General features: G+C 39.7%; 1 protein-coding gene across 2 annotated transcripts in view; it reads left to right on the top strand.

The window, feature by feature from the left end:
- The first annotated feature begins 1,072 nt into the window (after window positions 1-1,072).
- SMURF2 (SMAD specific E3 ubiquitin protein ligase 2) overlaps window positions 1,073-27,726 on the top strand; it is a 98,655-nt gene continuing 72,001 nt past the window's right edge. For both annotated transcript variants that reach the window (XM_080923525.1, XM_080923524.1), the window contains exon 1: window positions 1,073-1,577. In XM_080923525.1, the coding sequence (XP_080779651.1) occupies window positions 1,526-1,577 (52 nt within the window). In that variant the 5' untranslated portion in view covers window positions 1,073-1,525. The remainder of the gene's footprint in view (window positions 1,578-27,726) is intronic.

Below are 27,726 nucleotides of genomic sequence, written 5' to 3'. Positions count from 1 at the left end.
TCATCTGGAGAATGAAGTGTCTTAACTGATAGATTTAAGTAACAATTTACAATGTTTAGGATTAAAATGTATTAGACTTCAACGAACAGTTTTTAACGGCATTAATGTTACAATAGTCCTCAAGCAAAGCCAACATGGATACAAATCCACACTCTTATCCTTAGTTTTCATTGTGCGCACATACAACTTGTATTCTCCATTTAAACCCTGCATTACATATAGTCTTCCATGTTACATGGTTACCACAATTGCCATTTAGATGGCTGCATAAAAGTGTGTTGCCGTTGATGTAATACAATTCACTACAATTCACTACTGGGCTGCACTCTTACCCCAACCTTGTAAAACAAAACCCCCAAACACCTGTATTAATTGTTTTCCAGAATAAGTTCCAATTAGGGTAAGTTACCGCGTCAGGGTGACAGTCTTACTCGTTTTGTTTTTTCCTCCTAGGCAAAATACAGTACTGCGTGAGCTTTAAACACAGTATCCACCTATATTGTTCACAGTCCTTGGAGGGTGTTTGTATCGTCTCCCTTTGCTTGTCCTGCTGGAGGGAGAAAAAAGAGCAGGTAGGTAACCGGATCTGGAGCACCAGGTGAGCCTGTGGAGGTGGCAATTACAAAACTAAGAGCTAAGCACTCCTGGGAATTTGCTGGAACGTTCGATGTGGGAATAGCGCCTTGTCGAATTAATTCTTTGGACTCGGATCTAACTTTACTCTCGCCAGTCTCTCAGGGCGCGCAGTGGGAGTATTACTCGGGCATTCTGCCCTGTGGGGACACAGGCTGTCTTTCAGTGAGCTAGCCGGTCAGCAGGCCTCTCTGGTGCCACCGAGCCGGCGCCGCCGGGCGGTGGAGTTCCGAGCAGGGTCTGGGCCGGGGCGCACGCGCTCCCCGCAGCCTGCGCGGAGTCCGACCTTCCTCCGGCACCCCAGGCAAGGAGACCTCGCCTACAACCCCGCCCCCGAGACGGCCCCGCCCACCACAGCCCCGCCCCGCCAGTAGGCCCCGCCCCCGTCTCCTCTCCGCCCCCAGGAGCCGACGAGTGGCGGCGGCGGCGGCGGCGGCGGCCCCAGGACCCGGTTCCCTCAGACAAGAGGGCGGGCGGAGGAGGAAGCGGCCGAGCACCCGCCCGCCTCAGCAGACTTCGCACCGTCGGCTCCCAGGCCTCGCGGCACCGAGAAGGGGAGACCGAGGCGGGCCGCGAGGACAGGAGGCGGCGGGGCCGCGGGGCGGAGGCGGCGCGGCCGGCCGCGGCTGCCGCTTTGTTGTGCGGCCCGGGCCGAGGAAGCAGAAGTGGGAGGAGGGGGGAGCTCTGCGTCCCGCTCCCTCCGCGGCTCATGGCGGCGGCGTTCGGCACATCCGGGACCCTCCGGCCCTGGCGGCCGCGGCGCGGGCTGTTCGGACCCCGGCCCCGGCCGCTGTAGTGACTCCTCCGCGCCTCGCCGTCTGCCCAGCCCAGCCCGCCCGCCCTCCCGCCGGCCGCGAGCGCCGCCGCCGCCTCCTCCCCCGCCGCTGGGGACATGTCTAACCCCGGAGGCCGGAGGAACGGGCCGGTCAAGCTGCGCCTGACAGGTGAGCAGGGCGGGCGGCTGCGGCGCCTGTGGGCAGGCGGAAGGCCGGGGTCGCGGTAGGTGGTGGCGTTGGACGGGAATCCGGGCGTGGGAAGGCCTAGTTCAGGGAGTCATTGGAGAGCCACTTAGCTGGGGTTGGGAAATTCTTCAGAATGCCAAGTGTGTGGCCCGTGGGTCTCCCGTGGAGGGCGGATTTGAGGTCCCGAAGTCTCGTTTCCTGGGGTCACGGGAGCAGCCCCTGGGCTACTGCCCAGGTGGGGTAGTGAAGGGGATTACTGAATCCAGTTGCTGACTTCGCGCAGTAAACACTCCTTAAATATGGAGTGAGTGCTTAACGGGAGAGTGCGTGTGTTCCCGGGTTGTTAACTTGGACACCTACCTATGCCCCGGGTGTGAAACCTTTACTCTCCAGCTGCCAACCTCTGTGGCCAGTGCCACACACCTTTAACGCACGTCTCTGGGAGGGACTGAGACTGTGGTTGGCTTTTCCGGCGTGTCTGCCTGATCCCACGACTCCCGGCTCATTGTACACTCTGTGTTTTGGAAGTTGTTTGATTGTAGGGTAGCGTGTTTGGGGTTGTTCCTTGTAGGCCGCAGAACTAGTGGCTCACGTCTTAACTCCAGACCTGGTTTAGAATCACTTGGCTTTGAAATGTGTTTCTAAGTCTGGACTCATACAAACTTTTAAGCGAACTTTCACTGGTTCTCCTCACACTTCTCACTCCTTTCTACATGGAAAGGAATGCTCAGAGGGATTTGTTAAAGACCATTTATGTTCCCAGATGCAGCGAGTTGTTAACATATTACAAGTATAATTTGCTTACGATGCCGCTTCTAATATTCTTCCATGGTCACATCTTCCACCTTTAAAGAAAAAAATTGCGTTTGGTTTAAAAAGTGTAATTGAAACTACCCTCTGCTAGCTAGTCATGCCATTCACAGTAAGTAAATTGTCCACATTTATATTCAGATGTGTGGTGAAAAAGATGGCATTTTGTAGTTAGTTGGTTCATATGTATTTGCGCCAGCGAAGGATAAGCTTTAATTATGTTTGCCTAATTAACAAACACTAAACTTTGAGATTTATGTGGACAGATGTAGTTGAATGCTTGTGTTAAATGCCTGTCCATTGGCTGTACTTTCTAGGTATCTTTAAGTGAATTTGGTATTTGAGAATTTAGTTTGAATGTATGTTGGTTACAGCTTAAAATACTTTACGTTTGAGGTTGAAGTTAAGTATCCTGTTCTCTAAGAGGACCTGAGTTCTATTCCCAGCGCCCCCTACCCAGGTCCTTGGTTCACTACCACCTGTAACTCTAGCTGCAGGGAACCTGATACATCTGGCTTTCCACAAACACCTGCACTTATGTACACATACCACTTCTATCTCTAGTAATTAAAAAATATATACATAGTACTGACCTGAAAGGTTTCCCCTAAGGAAAATTACAAGATATTATTAATGCTAGGTTGGGGGGGGCATGCTTTGATTTTCATCTTTATTGTGTTCTTTTGGGGGGAGTCAGTGGAACACAGTGATAAAGGATCTTTGGTGTTGGTACTTTATATATTGATGTTCTTATTAGGCAGGACTGTATCAATAATTATAGAAAGAAATTGTGGGTGTAGGTGTGCCAAAGCCATCAGAAATGGGCTGTTATTTCCTTCTGGGATATATACATGGGAGAGAAAAGAGAGGTTTGGGTTTTCTTTAGATGAAATGAGTTCTGAGGTGGGCTGAAGAGATGGCTTAGTAGTTAAGAGCACTGTCTGTTCTTCCAAAGGACCCAGGTTCAGTTCACAGCACCCACATTCCAGTTCACAACTGTTTAACTCTAGATCTGACACACTTATACCGATGCACATAAAACTAAAACAAATGATTAAAAATGAGTTCTGAGGTTTTGTTACACTCATGTACTCTCTGTGTGTAGGTGTCTCATGGCCATGGGACGTGTGTGGTGGACAAAACAAGGTGGGATTGCCTTTTCCACCTTGTGAGTCTTCCCACTCAGGTCATCAGGCTTGAGAGAAAATACCTTCTTCACCCCTTCAGCCATCTTCCTGTTCTGAGGGTTAGTGTGATTGAGTTGATCTTATATTTATCTTTTTTTTTCTTTTTGCTGCATATGATAGTTTATAAAGATTTATGAGTGACATTTGTTAGGTGAACATGATAACAACCTCACTATGGAAACTTCCCCTGAGTGAAGTTTGAGAGGAAAAAGATCACACTGTTTCTGAGGAAGAGGATACATTAGACAGAATTTATAGAGTGATTTTGTACACTTAGCTTTTTCTGAAGAATTTTAAATATCTGTCCTCTCCTCTTAATTGTAAAAACAGTTTGTTACTTTCAATTTCCTAAAACTATCGGGAATTTGCCTGTGAATAGCTTTCACAAAGTCTAACAAATATTAAAACCATTGTTGTCTCTTTGATTATATATGGTGGAATCTCCTTTTTTGCAAGGAACATTAACTTACATTTTTTCATTTTTGTTCATCATTTACAAATTAAATAGTATAAATTTTAACAAATAGATCTTAAGAGCTGGATTCAATTAGCAGCTTTTTAGGACACAAACATAAAAGGGTTAGATGGAAAAGATTGTTTTGACTGACTGGATAAATGACAGGGCTGTGTTTGATGTGCGTCCAGGTCTTGGTCTGGAGCTGGTGCCCAACTTCTCAGTCCATCTTGAGAAGCCAAATAAAATATTTAACCTAGGACTCTCTTTGTTTAAAAAAAAAAGTTGATTCTTTGTTAAGACCTTAAGAAATGTTTGGCATACCTTTAGATTAAGTGTTTAACAGTTCATTTAGATCTGGATTCCCTAATAGAAGAAAAAAACTTAGCTTAAAAAGAAAATCCCACAGTGAACTTTTATTTGGTTTATAATACACTTGGGCTATAAGATGTTTTAAGATTACTGTTTTTTACTCTTAAGTTAAAGCTATTTAGAAATTTACACATATGGAAATACCTTTGATTCCACGGTACTTTATGAACTGTAGTTAATTCCTTAATGGAGAATCACCCAATGTTGAAAGGTGTTAACAATTCTTTCGTAGCCAGTCAGTCAGTCTTTGCCTGTCTCTATCTCAGCCACCGGTTCCTGTCCTCCTTTTCTGCCCACTATGGATATTTTCCACAGATTATTACTAAAATCCACCCATTAGTAAATTGTGATATTGTTGAAGAAGGTGAGACGAATTTATTATTAAATTGAGATTTCTTAAGCTATTGGTGAATATATATATGGTATGCTTTACCAAGTTACTTCTTTTAGTTTTTATGGCACATTAACATATGGTCATTAAAATGGGGTATCTGGGAATACTGTTAACTTTAGTTTGTGTATTTATAGTGGAGAAGGGATTGATTATATAAGTGTAATTTGTAGTGTGACACATAGGCTTTCCTACAACATTCAGAAAGGATTTAGGTTGAAAATATTCTATATATTTGGTTATAGTAAAAAAATTAGGTAATTTTTTATACTTTTATTGTTTTTGGAAATCAAATCTAGAAAATGCAACTTAATGTAGTTTCTAATATTTTAAATTCTTAGATATGGAGTAATAACAGAGTATTTATCCAGAACCTTTATTTTAGGCCTTTTTGTAAATGTAGTGGTTTGTATGCTGTTTCTCATTAATTTAAAAAATCCTTGGCAGTACAGAAGTTGACCTATATTTAAGGGAAATTAATTTTAAAATCTCACTTTAAATGTACTTCTATTTTAAATATTATTTCACTGAGTGCTTTATTTAACTCAAGACTTGAGAATTTTAAACTTCATTGCATCTTTCAGGTTCCCAAGCATGAATAACGCCAGTGGACCATAATGACTTCTTGAGGGCTTTGCTATTGAATGAAACTAATTCATTTTGTTGGTTTCTGAGAAGGAAACTAAGACGTCATAACTCTCTTTTAAGTGCTTTGTTGTTGCATTCTAGGTTTCTTTCAGACAGGCAGTAGTTTGGTTTTCTTGAGGTATGTGTTTTAAATCATGGCTTCTGTCTTCTTCATACCAACCTATTTTTATAATAATGTGTGCTTGCTAGTTTTATGTTAACTTGACTCAAACTAGAGTTAGCAGAGAGGAGGAATGTCAATTGAGAAAATGCCTCCATAAGATCAGGCTGCAGGCAAACCTGTAGGACATTTTCTTAGTGATTGATGGGGAGCCCAGCCTGTTGTGAGTGGTGGCATCCCATTGTAAGTAGGGGTATCCTTGGGCTGGTCCTGGATTCTATAAGCCGGCTGAGCAAGCTATGAGGAGCAGGCTAGTAAACAGCAAACCCAAACACCCCCAACCCCCAGTCAGCTCCTTTCTCCAGGTTTCTGCCTTGTTTGAGTTTCTGTCTAGACTTCCTTCACTGATGGACTGTGGTGTGGAAGTGTAAGCTAAATAAATACTTCCTTCCCAATTTGCTTTTGGTCATCATAGTAGTAGTAATAATCCTGACTAAGGTAACATTCTAACATCTTATTCAGCATGTTAAAATATCACACATTTAGGATATAACTCAATTTTCTTTTTTCATTTTTTAATAGACTGATTATGTAGTTTACTGATTTCAAACTTACTGTGTAGCTGAGGGTGACCTTGACATTCTGAAATTTCTGTCTTTATTTTCCAAGTCCTGGGATTACAGGTGTGTGCCACCATTCCCAACAAACTCAAATTTTAAGGTAAAATGAAGGTCAAACTTAAGGCACACAAAATTTTTATTTTTATTTATTTTGTGTGGATTGAGCCTAGCATCCTGTGCATGCCAAGCAATCACTCTTAACACTGAGCTATATGTCTGGCCCTACTATAGCTTACTTTAAAAAATAGATCATATCTTATAGAGTATAAAGGTCTATGATTCTGTGTAATTTTGAATGTAAGTTATTGTATTACTGTAATGTGTCCCTGGATAAATGATAGGTTGTTTATCTTTGTTCATGTATTTTTTTCCATTGGTCCTCTGTTATTTTCATATTTAAGACTGCTAAAGTCAGTGGGCGTGGTGGTGGAATACCTTTAATCACAGCACTTGGGATGTATAGACAGGCTGGTCTTTGTGAGTTTGAGGTGTGTCTGGTCTATATAGTGAGTTGCAGGCTACACATTGAGACTTTATTTTTTAAAAAAGTCTGAACCTTTAGGATTTACTGTTTTAATCAACATTAAAAATATTTGTGTGTGGATGTTTTGCTTGTGTGTTGTGTGTACATGGTTCTTTCTAAGGTCAGAAGAGAGATCAAATTTCCTGGAACTGGAGTTACAGATGGTTGTGAGCCACCATGTTGGTGCTTGGAGCCAATTATGGGTCCTTTGCAAGATCAACAAATGCTCTTAATAGCTGAGCCATCTCTCCAGCCCCATAATCAACATTTTCAAAAATTGTTTGGTTTTGTGAGACAAAACAGTCTTAACAGTGTAGATCAGACTGGCCTTGAACTTTAGTGATACTCTTGCTTTATAGGTGTATGACACTAATCCTTGTAATCAGCATTATTACATGTTTTGTATAATTGACGTGTATTAATTACTGGACACTGGAGCTAATGAGATGGCTCAGCAAGTGAAGTTTGCTACCAAGCCTGATGACCTGAGTTTAATCACTGAACTGCACAAGATAGAAGTCAGGAACTGTCTCTCAAAAGTTATCCTCTGATTTTACACTCATGACCTGGCATATTGTATACATTTGTGTGTACACACAAACACAAAGATAAAAAATTAAACACTCTCAAGTTTCCATTTGTTGTCACTTTTTGTTTGTACAACAGTTGTATGAAGTAGGAGGCTGAGTGTGTTTCAGAACTCAAGTTACCTGACTAGGGTGTGATAAAACTCAGTGTGAGTTATGTGGAAAACAATCATTTGGAGTTACTCTTACACTTTGTAATCCTAGCTTTTTTTTTTTTTTCCCCCTCAAAGATCACTGTTATTCTCAGAACATTCCCTGACCTATATTGGTTTCCTGTGACTCTAAGAGACCCTTTCTGTAGTTTAGAATAGGATCTAACACATAGAAGGCAATTGCTGCTATGATGTAAATTCCACAAGGACATGATCCCTGTGTCAGCATAAATTGGGAGCTTTGGACACTTGGCTGAATGAATGTTGGAGACCTATATATATAAAATTCTTTATGGTCCCACAGGTATTTGTTATGATTGCTGCATTGGGTATGAGTTAGCAAGAGATAGGAACCACTCCAATTAGGACCTTGATGTTCTATAGTGTTTAAAGATGATGAGAGCCACTGAAACACTTTATACTTGCCATTTAAAGTAGCCTGGCAGCAATAGGGAAGGAAGCTAGGGCTGTAACTGAAGCTATAAGGATTGAGTTTAGGAAAACCAGCTAAGAGGATTCGGTAGCAACCATTGTCAAGTTTCTTCTTGCTATTTGAGCCTCCCCCAAATTTTTATTATTGCAGATAATTACTGTAAGCATCTTAGTATAGATTACTTTTTTTTTTTTTTTTTTTTTTTGGTTTTCATTTGTTTGTTTGGTTTTGAGAATCATATTACCCAGGATGGTCTTGAACTCTGTGTAGTTGAGAATGACCTTGGACTTCCATTGTTCCTGCTTTTCCGAATGTTAGGATTGTAGGTATGTTTCATTATGACCGGCTTTTTGGTAGTTCTGGGGATTGAACCTAGAGCATCATGAATGCTAATGAAGCATCCTACCAAATGAACTACATATCAATCTTGAACTAAAAATGATTTTCTTGCCATATTTCAGGGTATGTATGGTGATACACACCAACCTATATCTGAGCATGTTTGAAGTTGTAGCAGGAAGATCATAAGTTTGAAGCCAGCCTACATAGTGAATTCTAGCTAGCCTGGGTTATAGGAGGAGACTATGGTTTTTTGGGGGGGGGGGCGGGGAGTATTATTGTGTTCGAATGTATTGAACCTTTTAAGATTTAAAAAAAAAAAAAAACGTTTTTTTTATTGGTTTTAAAACTTTTTTCATACAGCCTATTTTCTCCCAACTCTTTCTAGATCTTTCTCTCTCCACTTCCCTACCCACCCAACTTCACGTTCTTTTTCCTCAAACATAAATCAAAACAAATAAAAACCCCTCAAAAGACAAAACAAAACAATCACAAAAGAAGTACACAAAAACCATGGAGTCTTTTGTGTTGGCCAACCATTCCTGAGCATAGGCGTGCCCTGGTTGATGTACCTGGTACTCTTTCCACTGGAGAAAACCGATGTTCTCCTTCCTAGTAGATTATCAGTTGCAAGTAGCTTCTTGGTTAGGGGTGGAACTTTGTGTCCTCTTCTATTTCTCTGTGTTTAGATTTTTGTTTGTGCAGGTCCTGTGCATGCTGCCACAGTCTTTGTGAATGCATGCATGCACCAGATGTTTCCCTGAAGTCATGCACCACCACTGGATCTTTAAATCTTTCCATCTCTTCTTCCATATAGATCATCCCTGAGCCTTCAGTGAGGTGAGGTGTTTGATAGACATGGATTTCATTTAGGACTGAGCTCTCTAGAGTCTTTTCCTTTTTGCACATTGTCCAGTTGTGGGTCTCTGTATTAATCTACTGTGAGAAGCTGCTTTTTTGGTGAGGGTTCAGTGATACATTGATGTATGTGTAGAGCAGTATGTTATTAGGAGTCATTTTATATTTTCTTGCTGTGTTTATTTAGCAGAATAATTGTTAGTAGATTTTCTCCTACCAGTAGATGGAGCTCTTTCTATGTGGGTAGGTAGCTGTCAAGCTGAAGGCTTGTAAACCAAAGTCAAAATGAGTGTACTTGGAATAAATGGGATTAAAGAACTAGACACTGGGAAAAGCAACTCCAGCCTACAGTAAAACTCTACACATAATTTGGTTTATAAATATAAATTTAAATGCTGCATGTTGTAGAACAGGTAAAACTCCATTAAATTAGGACTGTTAACATGAATTTATTTTGTGTGATATTATAGGATCAGACTCTAATAACTGTCTATTGTTTTTTTTTTTTTTTTTTTTTTTTTTTTTTTGCCCTCTTTCCCCCCTTTTTGAGACAGGGTTTCTCTGTGAAACCCTGACTGTCCTAGAACTCACTATGTTGATCAGGCTGGCCTTGAACTCAGAGATCCACCTGTCTCTGCTTCCCAAGTTCTGGGATTAAAAGCATGTGCCACCATACCTGGCTTTTTAAACAACTTCCTTAGAAAGAAAGTTTGTAAAGAAAAAAAATGGATTGGTAAAATTGATCATGTTAAGTATAAAATATTTTAAATTTCTGAAAAAGTCATGAAGCATTTGATACATTCAGAATGCTATATCTGACAATACTTAATACATAGTTCATCAGTGAATTAAAGAAGGGTGGAATTGAAAAAGGTACAAATGTTCTTTAGGACTTCATTGGAAACAAGGATTTCTTTCCATGGTTTCACTATTGAATTAACTGGCATCTCAGGAATTTTGACATTAAGCTATGAAGGTATAGGACTGATGAGCTCTTTTGCTAATTTTTGACTTGATTGATAGGACTATTAACATCTTTGTTGCATGCATGTGACCCTGGTGGGTCAGAGGATAACTCTTGGGAATCAGTCTTCTTTCACCATGAGGGCCTGGGGATTGAGTTTAGGTCCTTAGGCTTGGTGGCAAGTGCCTTTGGATGCTGAGTTGTCTCTTTGATCCAGTTGTTCTGTTACCACTCTGCAAATTTTGCTCCATAGAAAAATAAAGATCTAGCTGATATTTACTAAAAACTAATTTGTGGAGTATCACTTAAGAAAATTTGCGTACATAGTCTCTCTGTAACAGGAAGATAATATCTGTTTCAGAGTTTTGTTAACTGAATGAGTAAAAATGTTTAAAAAGGTTATGTGACAAGCATACTTAAAAGGTCTGAGCTCCAGGGTCAAGAGCACTGCTTGCTAACCTGGGTTCAGTTCCCAACATCTACGTGACTGAAGCATCTGTGATTCCAGTTTTAGGGAATCTAACATTCTTTCTGACCTCAAGAGTACCAGACATACATGTGGTACATAGACATGTATGCAGGGAAAACATTCATATACATAAAAATCTTTTCTTAAAAGTCTGAGCTGGTACATTGACATACACTTGTAATCACAGCTACTTGGGAGGCTGAGGTGGTAGGATCTTACTTTTAGATCCAGACTAGGCAAAACAAACTTTTAAAAAAATGGGGACAGGGAATGGGAAAGGGCTTGGGTCAAAGTGCAAGCAGTGCAGACCTGGTGTCCCTTGGACCCTGTAAAAAGTCGACAGGTGTAATCCCAGCATTCCTATAGGAAATAGAAGGCAGAGACTGGAGAATCTCTTGGAAACTTGTGGACCAGCTAGTCTGGCATACAAAGCAACAAACAAAACAAAGCAAGGAAACAAATAAATACAGCAACAATGCTAGGCAGTGACAGTGCAGGCCTTCAGTCTCAGCACTCAGGAGGCAGGTGGATCTCTGAGTTTGAGGCCAGCCTGGTCTACAGAGTGAGTTCTAAGATGGCCAAGGCTACACAGAGAAACCCTGTATCAAAAAACAACAATAGAGAGACCATACTTCAAAAATGAGGAGGAAAGGTGAGGGCATGAACCTGCCCATGTTCACACATGTCATTCACACACATATATTCTGCATACACACACCATTGCATAAAGAAAGAAACCTCTTTTTTCCTCTGATACAGGATTTCACAGTCCTGGCTGTGCTAGAACTTACTTTGTAGACCAGGCAGGCCTTGAACTCACAGAGATCCACCTGCCTTGGCTTACAAGTGCTGGGACTATTCCTTGCTGGGAAAAAATTTTTTTTAACTCAATCATTCTTGGGAGCAATGTAATGATATATTAGTTCCAAAGAAAGTAAGTTTAGTAATTTTTCTTTGCTTAGTAGTTGATGCTCTGGCAATAAATGGCAAGCTTGTTTTGATAGAAGAAAGGTCCAGGGATTACATTAAAGGCTATAATAGAAAACCATGTTTAGAAGGATTATAACACTAGGCTCTGGATTATCTAGCTGTTCAGTGGTCAGGGTGAGAATATTCATTCCTCTTCCCTTTAGAAGAACCATGGTGCAAAGAAACCATATGTAGAGGGTGTAGGCTATTTGTGTGGATTCCGCAAAATGTATGCATCTCGATCTGTTCTTCCCTTTCCTCCCTCTTCCTTTCCTCCTCCCCCCCATAGGGTTTGTTTTGAAATACTGAAACTTTTAAAGATTAAGCTTGTAATTAAAAGATAAAATGAGGTGACCATTCCTGAGGGCAGCACATATCAGTGTATCTGCTATGCTAGTTCAACTTGAAATACTGAAAATTGTCCTGATTTCATAAGAAATCCTAGCTTTATAACCAGTACCTGCTTGTTGGACAAGTCATTTAAAATAAACCCAATGTCTTCTAAAAATAAGTTTTTGTTTGCTCTGCTGTCTTTCTTTTTGTATGTTCATTTTTAAGTTAGCATGTAAAGTGACAGGTTCCATTATGGCATTTTCACAAGTACATTACTCTGCTTTGTTCTAATTTATCCTCTTTGCCAGTACATTTAAAAAAAGATTTATTATATATAAATACACTGTTGCTGTCTTCAGACACCAGAAGAGGGCATCGGATCCCATTCCAGATGGTTGTGAGCCACCATGTAGTTGCTGGGATTTGAACTCAGGACCTCTGGAAGAACAGTCACTGCTCTTAACCACTGAGCCATCTCTCCAGCTCCCCATTTTGTTTTTTATTAAAATCATTTTAAATTCTGTATTGTGTGTGGGTATGTGTATGTCAGGGCACGTGCTTGTTGAGGTGGAGGCATTGCATCCCTCTAGAGCTACAGGTTGTTGTGACCCACCTGACATGGGTGCTGAATTCAGGTCCCTGCATGAGCAGTATACAAAACCTGTCCCTAACATGTTTTTCAAATTTCTTAACTATATAACAACTAATTTCTATCTGGAAAAATCACCCTATTGCTAGCCAAATAAATTCTTCTCCCAAATATTTGGAACAAAAGAGAAAAGAAAAAAAAAAAAAATCCTGTGATTTATATAATATGAAGAAAAATATATTTGAAAAAATTATATTTGTTATAGAAAAGGTTTTTGGTTTTTCTTTATAAAAAGTAACTCTGAAACTTGCTCTCCTCCCAACAATTTTATTATCTCATGGCTTTTGTGGGTCTGGAACTTGGGAAGAGGATCCATTGGGCACTTTTAGTTCAGTTTAGCATCTGTCATGTGTTTATTCAGAGGGCAGCTGGAACTGGAATAGCTGAAGGGTTCCCAGGCATTTCTTTCTCTACAGGTCATCTCCTAGCTTCCATATGATCTCTTCACAGACAAGTCATACTGCCAGGTAGCTTCAGGGCAGTTCCATTGCTAAGGAGGGACTGTTCAGGGAACAAAGTGAAAGTTGCATTTCTTCTTCTGCCCAGCCTGGAAAAGCCTTGCTGTAATCTATTGGTCATAAACAAGTGTGTTACAAGTTTTCCTAAATTCATGGGGAGGGAATGCAAATTTCCCTGTCTCTGGATAGAAGAAATGTGAATTTGCAGCCATTTTATCAATTGGATGTGATGGCAGTGGCAGCAGCTGCTGCTGTTGTTTGGATTTTTAGGTGTTATTTATGTTTGAATATTTATTTAAGTTGCTGGCATGTATGTATGTATCATGTGTATACCATGGAAGTCAGAACAGGATGTTGGATCCCCTGGAGTTACATTACAGGCAAGTGTGAACCACCATGTATGTGCTAGGAGTTGAACCTGTATGCTCTCCAGTAAGTGCTCTTAACTGCTGAGTCATCTCCTCAGCTTCTATATATGTTTCTGCATATATGTATACCAATCTAACACACCATTTTACAGCTTCTTTTTTCCCCATTTCTGTGACAGGGTTTTTCTGAGTGATCTGTGTGGCCTTTGCTATCCTGGAACTTGCCTTGAGAGTACTCCAGTCTTGAACTTAAGATCCAACTGCCTCTGCCTCCAGAGTGCTGAAGTTAAGGCATGGGTCACCATTCCCGGCTCATTTTTTCCAGCCTTCTTTGTCTGTGTTCTACCTCTGAAGTGTCCAGGAGTTTTACTATATCACCTGATGTCAATAGCCTCAAGAATTTATTATAATTTTTTATTGACTATAGTCCAAGGTTATTTTGTAAAGGACTAAAAAGATAAACAATGGAAAAAGTAACAGATTGGCAAAGAAGGAAGACAGACACATCTGAATGGAACAACTTATATAATGTGAATTTCTTTAGTTTTCTGTTGATTTTTATATTGAAAAAGCTTATACTACAGAGTTAAGAATCAAAGGATGGAGCTGAACGTTGGGCACACCTTTAATCTCAGCACTCAGGGGACAGAGGCAGGTAGATCACTATGAGTTTGAGGCCAGACTGGTCTATAGAACCAGTTCAGGACACCAAGGCTACACAGAGAAACCCTGTCTTGAAACACACACACACACACACACACACACACACACACACACACACACACAAGAGAGAAAGAGATGGGGGAAGAATCACAGAATGGGACTGGAGCTCAGGGGTAGGAGGAGCACTGGCTGTTCTTCAAGAGAACCTGGGCTTTATCCCCAGCACCCACACAATGACTCACAACTGTCTGTAATGGTTATGGGCATCCATGGGCACCAGGCACACATGGTTCACAGACATGCATACATGTAAAAACACCCATACATGTAAAATAAAAATAATTAAAGAATCAAAGAATGTTAGTGTTCTCCTAGAGTGTACTTTGTTTTTATCAGCCATTCCATGAAACATTTCTTTAGAGCAGCTTCATAAATTAGAAGAAAAAAGAGATTGAATTATTTCTACTATTGCTTTCTATTGTCTTAAGAATGAACTGTAGGAGTTGGATGGATAACTCAATGGTTAAGAGCACTGGCTCCTCTCCTAGAGAGGTTCAATTCCTAGGACCCACATGACTGCCCACAGCTATCTATATCTCAGGTCCCAGGAATCTGACACCCTCTTCTGACCCAGGCACTTCTGACATGGTTACTGCATGTGCATACATGTGGGCAAGACACCTATGTATACATATATACATAAATACATATGCACATATATAATTAAAAATGAGCTTAAATTATGAAGTTTTAAACTTACAGAAAAATTATGACATTAAGTTCCTATATTTCTTAAACTCTCTTCCTTATGTGTCAACTATTTTATTGTAGTATTACATATTTGTTAAAAGTGATGAATCAATATAGATAAAGTATTAATTGAATTCTGAAATCCACGCTATAATAATCAAGGTTCTCTAGAGTCACAGAAGTTATGAAATATCTGTGTATATTAAGGGAATTGGTTGTAAGCAGTTGAGTGCAAGCAGTTGAAGAAGAGAGGGTCTTCCATTTCTTGAACATAGGCTTCCAGTGGAAGGTGTGGCCCAGATTGAAGGTGTGTACACCACCCCTGGATTTGGAACTTGCTCTGTCCCAGGTTGGTCTTGAATGCAGAGATATACTTGCCTCAGTCTCCTGGGATTAAAGGCATGTACTACCTTGCCTGGGCATAAAGTTATTCAGAGCCACTGTGCCTAAATATGTGGGTCAAAAGCATGTGTCATTCCATGTCAAGATCTGGGTAAAGAAACCTGTGTCTTCCAGCCTCAAGATCTGGCTTACAGGTGTGCACAGTTGACAACCAAGAGTAGCCATCACACATACTTTATCCAGATTTAGATGGTGCAAAGGAAAATAGCAAGTCAGTACAGAATCCAGCCATGACACATCGCTACAAAGACAGGAGGCAGAGGCAACAGACTGTTCCTGTTGGTGAGAGGAAATCTTGGAAAGGTTCTACATTTCCTCTGCGTTGGGCTGGTGATTTTTTTTTCTCACCCTGAACAAAGTTTAAGTCTTACTTTTGAGAAAAGTTAACCCAGCTGGCTCCAGACCCATTGCCTGGTGAGAGTAAAAGAGAAATGCTTGTCTGAAAAGTGAGGGCTCTGACTGCAGCCTAAGTGATACATTTTCAGCCCCTTTCACTGCTCAGCTTCCAGAACAGTAGCAGCTAATTATGTATTTTATACTTTATGGACAAGGTTTTTCTGTCAGAATTGGACAGCCCCAGAGAAAACACTTGTGAATTTTGGAGTCCCCCAATGAAGTGGCTGTGTCACCTTGCCAGATGCTGTGTAAAGAGAGCCATCAGTTGCCAAGTTGGGGAGGAAGGACCTTTCATTCATTCACTTTTACATAAGAGAAGAATCAGAACTTCTAACAGCAATATCTTCAGCAAGAAGATGTGAGGAGGATGCCTTTAGAATTCTGAAGGAAGATGGTTTCTAGCTCAGAACCCAGTGATGCCCACAACTGAGAAGGCTGACAACTATGGGCATTCTGGAACTGCCAACTCTCAGAAAAAAATATTTTAATTCCTTACTATCTTAGAAAGCTACTGAAAAGGTATGCCCCACAAGTGCTCATACTACTGAAAGAAGAGTGGAAGGGTGGTTGTAATTCCACACGCAAAGAGAGAAGCAGAGAGAGGCAGAGTGGAGGAAAGTCCTGGAATAATGTGCAAGAGAGCAGACTGAAAGGGTGGGGCACTGACGTTCTGTGCAGCCTTGAGTTTTTTGTTTTCCCGTTGGTAGAGGGTCTGTTGTAAACTTGCTCACAAATGACCAAAACCCAAACTGGTAAAAATGTGTTATGCAAATATTTATGCATTTGTTCAGCAAAAAAAATTATAAATTTTTTAGTGTTTGACAGTTTTGTAGATCATAGAAACAGTATTTTTAAAAACTGTCAACTTTATTTTGCAGTAATTTTCACACTCAATAAACCTGTGTAAAAACACATACTCCAGTTATTAATAAGCTATAAGCCTATACTGGGCAGCTCTATCACCCCACCAACCTTGCTGTCACCCCCAGCTATGATACCTTGCCACGTGCAACTTTTCTGGCCACATGGTTCTGTAACATCTTTTCTTCTGCCTCCTGTTTTCTCTTCCCTCTCTTCCTCTCTTCTCTCCTGTCCCAGCCTTTTCTTCCTCTGCCCAATCACAGGCTCTAGCCTTTATTTGACTAGTGAAAACAGCAGAAGATTCACATGATGTCACCTGAGTACTTGTGTAACTGCTAGTCGGAGGGCAGCCCCTCCTGAGGAGGCAAAATTAGCATCAGAAAACAGCATGGGGCAACCCATAACTCGGGCTGGTATGATGGTGTGTGCCTTGAATCCCAGCACTAAGGTGGCAGAGGCAGGAGGATCTCTGAGTTCAAGGCCATCCTGGTCTACACAGTGAACTCCACAACAGCTAGGACTACATAGACCCTGTTTAAAAAAAAAAAAAAAGCATTATTTTGTTTTGTTGTAGTATTGTATTGAACCCAGGGCCTTTTCCTCTAGGTGAGTACTGTGCCACTGGGCTACACCCAGTCTTAGAAAAATTTAAATGATTTTACATTTATTTCTGTTTATGCACAAGAATGTGTGTAAGTCAGGACCGACTGAGGGTGTTGATTCTTCCCTGTGTGGGTTCCAGGATCAAACTCAGGTTTTCAGTCTCGGCTGCAAGGCACCTTGACCCACCTAGTCATGTCATCTGCCTTGGAAGAAATGATTTCTCTTACACATACAAATAGTTTTTGAATTTACTGAAAATGAGTGCCAGGGACATTTTTATTTATTGGATTGAATATTTGTTCTAAAATGTAAACTTTTCTTGTCTTAGTAACATACTTACTTTCAGAATCTTATGGTGTTACCATTTGTTATTGAATGGATTTTAGCATTAAAGCCTTATTAACATATAGGTTGGATATGTACTATAAATGTATAATCTTTAAATATGGAGATAAAAGTTTTTTATGACCCATCCTTTTAATAACTATTTTTTAAAAAGATTTGTTTACTTATTTCATGTATGTGAATACATTGTCATTGTTGTCAGACACACCAGAAGAGGGCATCAGATCCCATTACAGATGGTTGTGAGCTACCATGTGGTTGCTGGGAATTGAACTCAGTACCTCTGGAAGAGCAGTCAGTGCTCTTAACCGCTGAGCCATCTCTCCAGCCCTTAATAACTATTTTTAAATGTTATGTTTTGATTTCTTGGACTGAAACTTTGGGAACAGAGATTTATCTTCTGTTATTTGTACCAGTTGTATCAAGGTAATTCAGTGCTTTTTACTGAGTAATGAAGCCTGAGTTTGAGATGTCACTGTTTGTAACCCCAGTGCTTATAGGGAAGATATAGGAGCTTCAGGAGGCCAAGGTCACATTCAGTCATACAGTGAGTTTGAGGCCAGTCTTGGCTACACAAGACCTTGCCTCAAAACAAACAAGAATCCAGCCATCCAGGCAAACAATAAAATCTGAGTTTGATTCTATTCAGATGAACAGTTGTCCTTTAGTGTTTGTGAAAGACAGAGTTGCAGGAACCTTCACTTCAATGAGTGTTCAAGCCCTTCACATAAAATTTTGAATAATGTAATACTTCATAAACCACACATATACCCTCTCATATCATAAACTGTCTATACATAGTTTCTAATACAGTGTAAATGAATTAGTTAAATGATTAATGCACGAATTATTGATTTTTTATGTAAATAAATCAAGTAGTTGATGATGGTTTGAACAGGTATGGCCCCACATTCTCATATGTTTGAATGCTTAGTCCACAGGGAGTAGCACTATTAGAAAGTGTTGCCTTGTTGGAGGAAGTGTGTCACTGTGGAGGCGGGCCTTGATGTCTCATATGCTCAGGCTGTGCCCAGTGTGGCACATAGTCTACTGCTGCCTAGGGATCAAGATGTAGAACTCTCAACTCCTCTAGTACCATGTCTACCTGCACACTGCAATGCTTCCCACCGTGATGATAATGGAATAAACTTCTGAAACTGTATGCTAGCCCCAATTAAACATTTTTCTTTTGTAAGAGTTGTCATGGTCACGATTTCTCTTCAGCAGTAGAAGCCCTAAGACGGGAGTCAGAGGACAACTTGTGAGAGTTGGTTTTCTCCTTCCACCATATGGGTCCAGGGGATCAAAGTTTGGTTGTCAGGTTAAGTGGCAAGTACCTTTTCCTACCAAGCCATGAAAATTATCAGTAAATACTAGAAAAATTACTACCCAGACAGAAAATACCTTACATCTTACAATGTATTGTCACCTTTTTCTTTGAAAAAATTCATGGCCTAGAAATATGTTTTAATAGGGAGACTACTGAATTTAAAAGTAAAATTTTATTTATCTGCAATCAAGGAACCATCCCCCCTGTCCTTTTTTATTTGAAAGTATTTAGCTTTGTTGTTCAGTAAGTTGTTTTGGGATAGTGTTTGTCTTAAACTATGGAAGACTTATCATTTGAGTCGTGTTCTGTTAGGGTGATTTTAAAATGACTTCAGAAGAACGTTACTCAGTTTTTATGTCCTAGCTTTTAAAGAATTGAATAAGCTAAATATAAGTATGTATGGCTAGTTTAGTCTGTAGGAAAGATTGTACAATGTAAAGGTTAATTTGTCCTTTTTCCATTTTCATTTGTGTGGTGTACATGTGTGTATGCATTTTACACATATGTGGACACATCTATGTGTGGGTGCTTATGCATGCGGAGGCTTAAGGTTCATGTTGGGATCAACCACTATCATCTTGGATCATTATTTCACTTTGTCCATGGGGCAGGGTCTCAGTCAGCCCAGAGCTTGCTGACATGTCTAGCCTCACTAGCAAGCTTGCTCTGGTGATCCTTTGCATTTTCTTTTCTGAGGCTAGAAGTACAGGATGGCCTCTAAGCTGATGATCCAAAAACCCAGGGCAAATGTATTATCCACTGAGCAATTTCTTCAGACCTTTTTCTCTACTTTTTTTCCTGTCTTTTTTGTTGTTTGTCTAACTATGAAGCCTTGACTATTCTGGAATTTTCTAGAGTAGACTGACCTTGAGCCTGTAGAAATCAGTCTGTCTTTGCTACCCAAAGGCCATGATTAAAGGTGTACATTAGCACACCTGCTCTGCTCACTACTTTTCTAATTTGGCCTTCACATATAATAAATTACCAGCTTCTTCCTTACATTGTAAATTGCTAGGTGCTTACATACAAACTGCTTTTGTTCTTATTGGTCTATTCATTCCCTCCTCTTCTGGTCACTATTTTCTTTTGGGAGCCTCTCCTGTTCTTAGTTCAAGTAATGCTTGTGGGTCTATGATGACTCTCTAGACTTGAACTTTTCGAATTCACAAGTGGAGAGAGAAGCATGGGAAAGATTTAAGTATATAAGGTTCAGAGTTAAGTTGTGAAGGGGGAAGAAAAGGAACACCTGAGGTGAGGTTCTACTTGAATGGTAGACTGGGGCGTCTGGACTTTATCCAATGAGTAGTGTTGTATAACTGAGTCACCATTCTGTACATCCTAATTGCTAGGACCTACCTACTATTTGTTCTTTTTCTTGACCCATCCCTTCTTTGCTAGTCTGCTCATTCTTCTACCACAATTCAATCTTTTGATCTCAGACAGAGTGCTCCTGTCCTTCACAGATACGGTTTTTCCTTTTTCCAATAGCTCATTCTTGATGTCCGCTGTCAGATTATTTCTTCCAGAGCATCACTGGTCATGTCTCCTCCCTTCATGAAAACTGTTAATCTTTTGTGGATAGGATGGATTCATGCTCCTTAGCTTGTCAATAAAGACACTAAAAATTAGCACAGTTCATTCCTTAACCCTCTCACCTCTCAGATATCTTATCCTTCTCATCTTTCCTTATTTGTTTTTCTCAGAACATTCTTTCTGGGTAATTCTTTAGTTTCATTTGTGCTGGTTAAATCACAACCATTCTTATCATTAGAGTTTAGTTAAAATTCTACCTCCCCTATGCAATATCCAAATATAATTTAGGTTTTACCTTTTCAGTGCTGGGATTACAGACCTGCACCATCACACCAGTTTTGTGTGGTGCTAAGAATTTGAACCCAGGGCTTTTGATATGTCAGGCAAGTTTTCTACTAATTGAGCTACGTTCCTAGCCGCAAGCATACATAGTCATGTGAAGAATAAGTACAAATATAGCATTTCTAGAACTTATATTCTAGAAATTTATAGAAGTTATGTTTTGAAGAAATACAGATTCAAGAAGTCTTTTTTTTCCATTTGTACAAATACATAATATGAGCTTCTATCCCTTTTTTGTTTTGGTTATGATACTAAGGATTAGACCAGGGACCTTGTGCATGCTCTTCAGTTGCTCTGCCACTGAGTTATAGCTCCAGTTCTTTTTGTGTTTTTAAAGATAGACTCTCACTAAGTTGTCCAGGCAGCCCTTGAATTTGTGGTGCTCCTACATTAGCCTCCCAAATAGTTGTACCACCTCACATGACTAAGTTTTTGAGTTATGGTCTTGCTGTGGTGCCTAGGCTGGCACTGAACTCCTGTGCTTAGGAGTTTTATATTATCAATGTAGAGAGCCCACATATTAAGCAGCTTTCTAAGTAGTCCTGCTTAATATGAGGGCTTTTTATATTGATAATATAAAACTCCTGTTTTTTTAATTGCCTATGTTCTTAAGATTTGTTTGGCCTCTTGGGATCTTATTGTCTCTGGCATATTAAGCATATTAGGCATATTGAAGCCTCAGAATTGTAGGATAAGAATCTTAATGTCATCCACAATGCCTCTAATTAATTGAATTGTAAAATCATTCTCTTTTTTTCCTTTTTTAAATTATTCTTTCTTTTCTTTTTCTTTTTTGAGATGGGTTTTACTATGTAGCCCATCACACTTAGAGAAATTATTCATGTTATGTGCATAATAAATCAATGAAGGTAGTAGAGTCCAGAATTTAAGCTTTCATTAAAGTGACTATAACACATTTATTAGTTATTCTGTTGTATGGTAAATATTTGTTTAATATTATTTTTATTGAGCTAATGCAAACTTTTTTGGAATTTAAAATGATATTGGAGTAAGTAACAATGAAGATGCTAGTAAAAAGAATTTCATTTTTCTGCTTTTGTTTTTACACTTTATAGAAGCTTTGTCTACTTTTTAAATATAATTTTATTTTTTTGATATCTCATGTGCCCTGGTCTGGCTTTGAACTACATAGCTGAGATGGCATTGCACTCCTGATTCTCTGCTTCCCATGTGCTGAGATTATAGGTGTGCACCATCACTCAGGATTCTGATATCTGTATTAAGGGGCCCAATCAACTCTGAGTACCTGTAGAGAAATTTGCCATGAGCAATGATGCCTTTTATTCTAATAATTACCCTGTGGGCTGGAGAGATGTCTTAGCACACCAGTTCTCAACCTGTAGATTGCTACTGCTTTGGGTGTTAAACAACCCTACCATAGGGGCCAAATATATCAGATATTTATATTGTGATTCATAACAGTAGCAATATTGCAGTTATTAAGTAGTAATGAAATAATTTTATGGTTGGAGATCACAACATGAGGAACTGTACTCTAAAGACTTGCAGCATTAAAGAGGTTGAGCACTATTATTTTAGCAGGAAAAAACACTGGCCGCCAAGTCTGCAGACTTGAGTTTGATACTTACGTGGTAGAAATAGAGGGCTGACTCCCTTGAGTTGCTCTCTGACAGTCCAGTGCTTTTCCAGGTGCTGCCACCCCTCAGCTCCCCCTCTGTGTATTTTGTGCTTTCTATATTTTAAGTTCTTTAGCTAAAGCATTGCACTTAATCTTCAAGTCCATACTGCAAAGTAGATGAGTAAAAACATTACAGAAGAAAACACTTGATATCACAGTAATTTGTACACAGGCTCAAGCTAGGTAAGGCTTGGAGAGCTGAAAATTTGAATGGAGACAGACAGTCCTTACTCTAAGTTATGTTAGTCTTTCCAAATTGTTAGGTCTCCTGATAATACCCCCCACCCCCAGCAATTTGTTGGTTGGTTTTCTGTAAGAAGTTACTTTTGAGTTCATTTTCCCAGCTTAGTGGGGGGGGGGGGGGACAGGTAAAGTAGTTGTAGTTTCCTTTTGACTCAGGTTTTAAGTCAAACAGGTTGAGTGTATGTTTTGAGTTAATCAAGTTTCCCCCTCTTGCCTGCTCCTCTTGGCAGCTGCCTGAGTACAAGTCAGTTGGATGCATTTGGATGAACTGGCACACACTCCCTGGGTAGGCTATGGTTAGGAATATCATGGGGTGTGGGCAGTTCTTACCCATATGGTGTAGCTTACACAGGACTGTTTGGCTAGTCTAGTTTCAGACATCAGAGCTAATGGAGACATTTGGGATTAATGTGCCAACAGTTGAAGCTTCTGGAGATTAAAAGCTTTGTCTTTTTCCCATTTTTTTTTTTTTAAGACAGGCTTAGAATAATCCTGGAGTGATAGGGGTGGTTAACAGATAAGAGGCAGTGTGTGATGGTGAAGTGTGGATCCTCTCATCTTTAATTTCCTTCTGTAGAGTGGCTTTTAATGCTGTGAATTCAGAGATGGGAATGAACTAATCTACAGCGTGCTCTGTCTGGTGCCTGGGAAGTTCATGCACTTAATGAGAGTTGTTGCTGTTCACTTTCTTATTATAGTGTGTACACAGAAGGGCAGAAGTAGACCACAGAGTGCTGTCCATTGTTGTTAATTCCATAAGGAGGTGGTTAAGTACATTTTGTGTTCTGAAAGAGTGCATCCTTGGAGTCAAGTTGACTTTCAAAGACCAGTCAAGATGTGTTCATCTGTCAGAATCAGTTACTTTCCTCATCTGGACCCTTGCATACCCCTTTCCTCTTTTGTTGTCTCTCTGTCTCTCACTTTGAGTCCTGATATAGCCAATTTCTGTTAACGCCTTCTTGCATTTGTTTTCTAAAAACATTTCTGCCTTGTTTTTGTTTATGTGCAAATTCAGGCTTTGTTCAGACTCTGCTAAAGCCAAGGGTGCCATAATAGAGACTTTCTTGTTTACTTGTATCTCTAAATAAATGATTTATTTGTGTGTGTGGGGTACTGTGTAAAGTGTGCTTGTGGAGGTCAGTGGATGAGTTTTGGGAGTTGGTTTTCTTCTTTTACCATGTGCATTTCTCAGTCTTGGAGACGAGCACCTTTACCCCACTGAGTAATCTCACTGGCCCTGGTTCACCTGTCTTTACCTCACTACATTGTTTGACTTTGTTTTTTGTTTTTTTGTTTTTTTGAAGATTTATTTATTATATATAAGTACACTGTAGCTGTCTTCAAACACACCAGAAGAGGCCATCAGAGCTCATTACAGATGGTTGTGAGCCACCATGTGGTTGCTGGGATTTGAACTAAGGATCTCTGGAAGAACAGTCTACTTGGTTTGACTTATAGATGCTTCCTAGAGACACCTAAGAGCTTTTGAGTGCAGGTAAAAAGTATATACTAAAAAGGTTTCTCAACACTCATGTACAGAAAGTCCTTAACCAGGGCCTTCAAGAAGCATGTAAAATGCACTTGCCCAGCTCAGCTAATGGTAGGTAAACTCTGGGTAGTACTTAAAGTTTTCTAATACCCCACCCATGTTCAGAGTTGAGTAAGAACAGTTTAGAACCTCTTCGTTCAGTTCGTTTCAACACTGCATGAGTTGTCATTTATCCTCCCTCTTGCCATACCCATTCTTTAAAAAGAGTTTTAGGCTTGACAGTATTAACACAGTTCTCTAGCTGTTTGTACCCATCCTGTTGGACCAGTTTGGGTGGGGCAGCAGGAACTATTTGCATTTTGGTAGGTAAGCGCTCTTTATACTTTTAGAGCTGCTGGCTCCCTTCTGTGGAATTTAGTTTGAATAGGATCACATATTGATAGAAATTTCCAGTTGGTTGATAACCTCTCAAAATTATTTTCTTCTTCATCCAGGCATGAAGACTTTAGAAAACAAACAACACAACCTCTGGGAGGATTTTACTACTTCATGTGCTTTTACTATATACCTCACCTCTGCATCGGGGCAAAACCAGACGACATCTCCAGTCTCCTCAAGTGACTAATCTATTACTGATTGTTGTCTTGTAAGGCCATTTGTTACTTAGATGTAACTGGCAATACATTTCATAAATTTAAAATATATATATGATGTATATAATGTGCATGTGTCTGTAATATATACATGTACAAAATATATATACATGCATTCAAAAAATATTTATACATGCATCTCCTTCCATGATATTTGCTATTTGAGGGTGGGATTTACAGATAGTCTTGAGAGGGGCTCTAAGTACAGTTGCAATGCATAGTTTCAGGACTCTTAGCTTTAAGCACTTCTTTTTTTTTTTTTTAAAGGTTTGTTTATTTATTATATATGAGTACAGTGTTACTGTCTTCAGACACACCAGAAGAGGGCACCAGATCCCACCACAGATGGTTGTGAGTCACCATGTGGTTGCTGGGATTTGAACTCGGGGTCTCTGGAAGAGCAGTCAGTGCTCTTAACCACTGAGCCATCTCTCCAGCCCCTAAGCACTTCTTTAAAAACATTTTTTTTTTTTTTTCTGAGTTTTTCTGTGTAGCCCTGGTTGTTTTGGAACTTGATCTGTAAACCAGGCTGACCTCAAACTCAAACTGCCTGTCTCTGCCTACCAGGCTCTGGGACTAAAGATGTGCACCACCACACCTGACACCTGTTTAAAATAGTAAACAGTTCTTTCCAGGCACTTTTGTTACCTCTTTAGTGATTTCCAAAGTGTTCTAGACTCAGCTCATACTTGTTTTTTAGAGTTTTCTGTTTTTTTCTTTAGACCTAAGTAAACCTTTTTCTTTCAGTCTATGATCACATTAACTTCTTACAGAGTAGTTTCCTTTAAACTCTTGTAGTTTAAGTAGGCTTTTTTTGATGTTGGAAAGTTATCTTGCCTTTTCATTATGAGTGCTAGTCCTTGGTTCTCTTAGTTCCGCTGTCCTGTTTGCTTTGCATGGATATGTATGTATACATATCCACCCACACAGTACTGCATTGTGAGTATGTAAGTCAGAGAACCTTGGTACCAGTCCTTGTCTTCTATCTTGTTTGAGACAGGATCTCAAAAAGCTAGCTAGTCTATGACAGCTGGTCTGCAAGCTCTCAGGGATTCTCTCATGGAAGTACTGGGATTGCAGATATACTGTGCCTGCCTTTGTGCAAGTTTTGGAGGTTTGAACTCAGATCCTCAGTCTTGTATGGCAAGTTAGTTACCCATTGAGCCATCTTCCAATCCTGCTTTCTGTCTTTCTTCACTGTGCTACTCTTTAGATTGTTTTAGCATTCTCTGTCTGCTTTTTGGTATCAGTTTATTTTCTTGAGGCTTTCTTTCAACCACAGTGTTACTAGGAAGCAATCTTCTTTCTGAGGTTGTCAGGAATCTTTCTTTGTCAGTCCCTCTGGAAATTTAATCTCTTTAGAAGTTTGTGACTTACCCTGGGCTGGTTGTCTTTATAATTTTAGTGCAGTGATACTTGCTTTGCTGTAAGTGTTCTTCTGTATATATCTTTATAATCATGTTTTGGGGATAGATGAAACTACTATGGCAGATGAGGAAAGATACTTTCTTTGTTGCCCTTTAAGTAAGTAAACAGCAAAATACCATGAAACTGCATTTTTTTAATGCTGTGTACATATTTTGTATATGTGTACATTATAGACTCACAGTATATAGATCATATACATATTTGCATATTTAAAATTTATGAAATGTGTTGCCAGTTACAGCTAAATATGATTGCATAAATATAGTAGGGACTATGGATTCTGAAGTGAGAAATTTTATTTTAATCCTCCCTACAATCAGTTTTGATATTTTGAGTTTTAGTTTTCTTATGAACGACTTTGTCTTTAAAATTAAGAACAATTTATATGGAAAATATAAAGCAATAAAGATCTTGTTTTCCTCTTAAGAAATAGATGTAGCCCATTAAAGCAATACAAGTCCAAAATACTTCATTCATTCTGTAAAAGTATATTTGCTGAGTTACTTGATATGTGTCAGCACTGAGGTAGGATAAGAGGTACTTGGATATTGCCTTTGTTGTTAAGATGGCTTACAATGTGGTATTTCAGTATGCATTGGTAAGTCTATGGTAGAGATACACATCATATCTAGAGAAGACTAAGAAATGCAAACCTAATTTGACCAGGTCATCTGAACAGATGGCAAGGATCACTCTGAGTGCTACCCATTGATGTTTGTGTTTCTTTTATAAGGATTTATGCAGATAAATAAGCTGAGGAATAACGAAGGAGGCATTCTGTGTTTGAAGGAGACTGGTAGACAAAAGGTAGGGATTGTGAAAGATGAGGCTGGAGAAGATGGTGGTCAGGGACCAAGTCATAAAATACCCTGTGTGTTTAGGTGAGTTGGTGAGCCTCAAGGCCTTTATGCAAGCAAGTGATACAGTCTGGTTTTCATTTTAGAAAGCTGACTGTAAGAAGTACATGGATAATGGGTAGATGCTTTTTGCTTGTTTGGATTTTAGGGGATTTTATTTATTTGTTTTGGTAACTGTGTGGATTGGTGATGCTGTTAAATTTGAGGAGAGAGAAAAATAGTTAGAATTCAATACTGGGGACACCCCTTGAAACAGTTACAAGAAAAAGACTAAGACCAAAAATTGAGCACTGAAAAAAGTTTTACTGCCCTGCAGGGAACTTGATCCAACACAGAGTTTAATAGGCTCTGGGGAAGGAAAAATAGAGTAAGTCTTTTAAAGCTAAACAACCACAGAATGTCTCTTGTTTCCTCTTGGAGAAGCAAGGTCTCTGTGATCTGTTAGAGAGACAGAGAAACAGAGGTTTAGCCGGTAAGTGGACTGTGTATGTGACTTGAAATCGTGGTGTATAAGTCAGGGCCAGAGTCCAAACTGTTGTGTAAGGTGAGTGTACATGTTTTCGAACTGTACCATGTACCAGGAACCTAAAAGAAACAAAAACCATACCATGTTTGAACTAAATCAGCAGAAGAATGCTGTAACATTATTTTAAAGGAACACATTAGTCTGTTTTACAGTACTGTCTTGTGCAGGAACTATCTGTAGTCATCGGCTTGATCTGGAGTTCTAGGACAAGTTGTATGTTTCTCTGCTTCTGAATACTGTTGTTGGATTCAGTTTAAGATTAAGGACATAGACATCCATTGGTTAGAACTGGCAGTATGTTTCACATAAACCTTATGCACCAGTGCCTTGAAACTTGACTGTGGTAGCTGGTAGGAGGACTTGATA

Source organism: Micromys minutus (assembly GCF_963924665.1).
Source record: "Micromys minutus genome assembly, chromosome: 10".
Taxonomy (NCBI): domain Eukaryota; kingdom Metazoa; phylum Chordata; class Mammalia; order Rodentia; family Muridae; genus Micromys; species Micromys minutus.
This window is presented reverse-complemented; position numbering and strand designations above follow the sequence as displayed.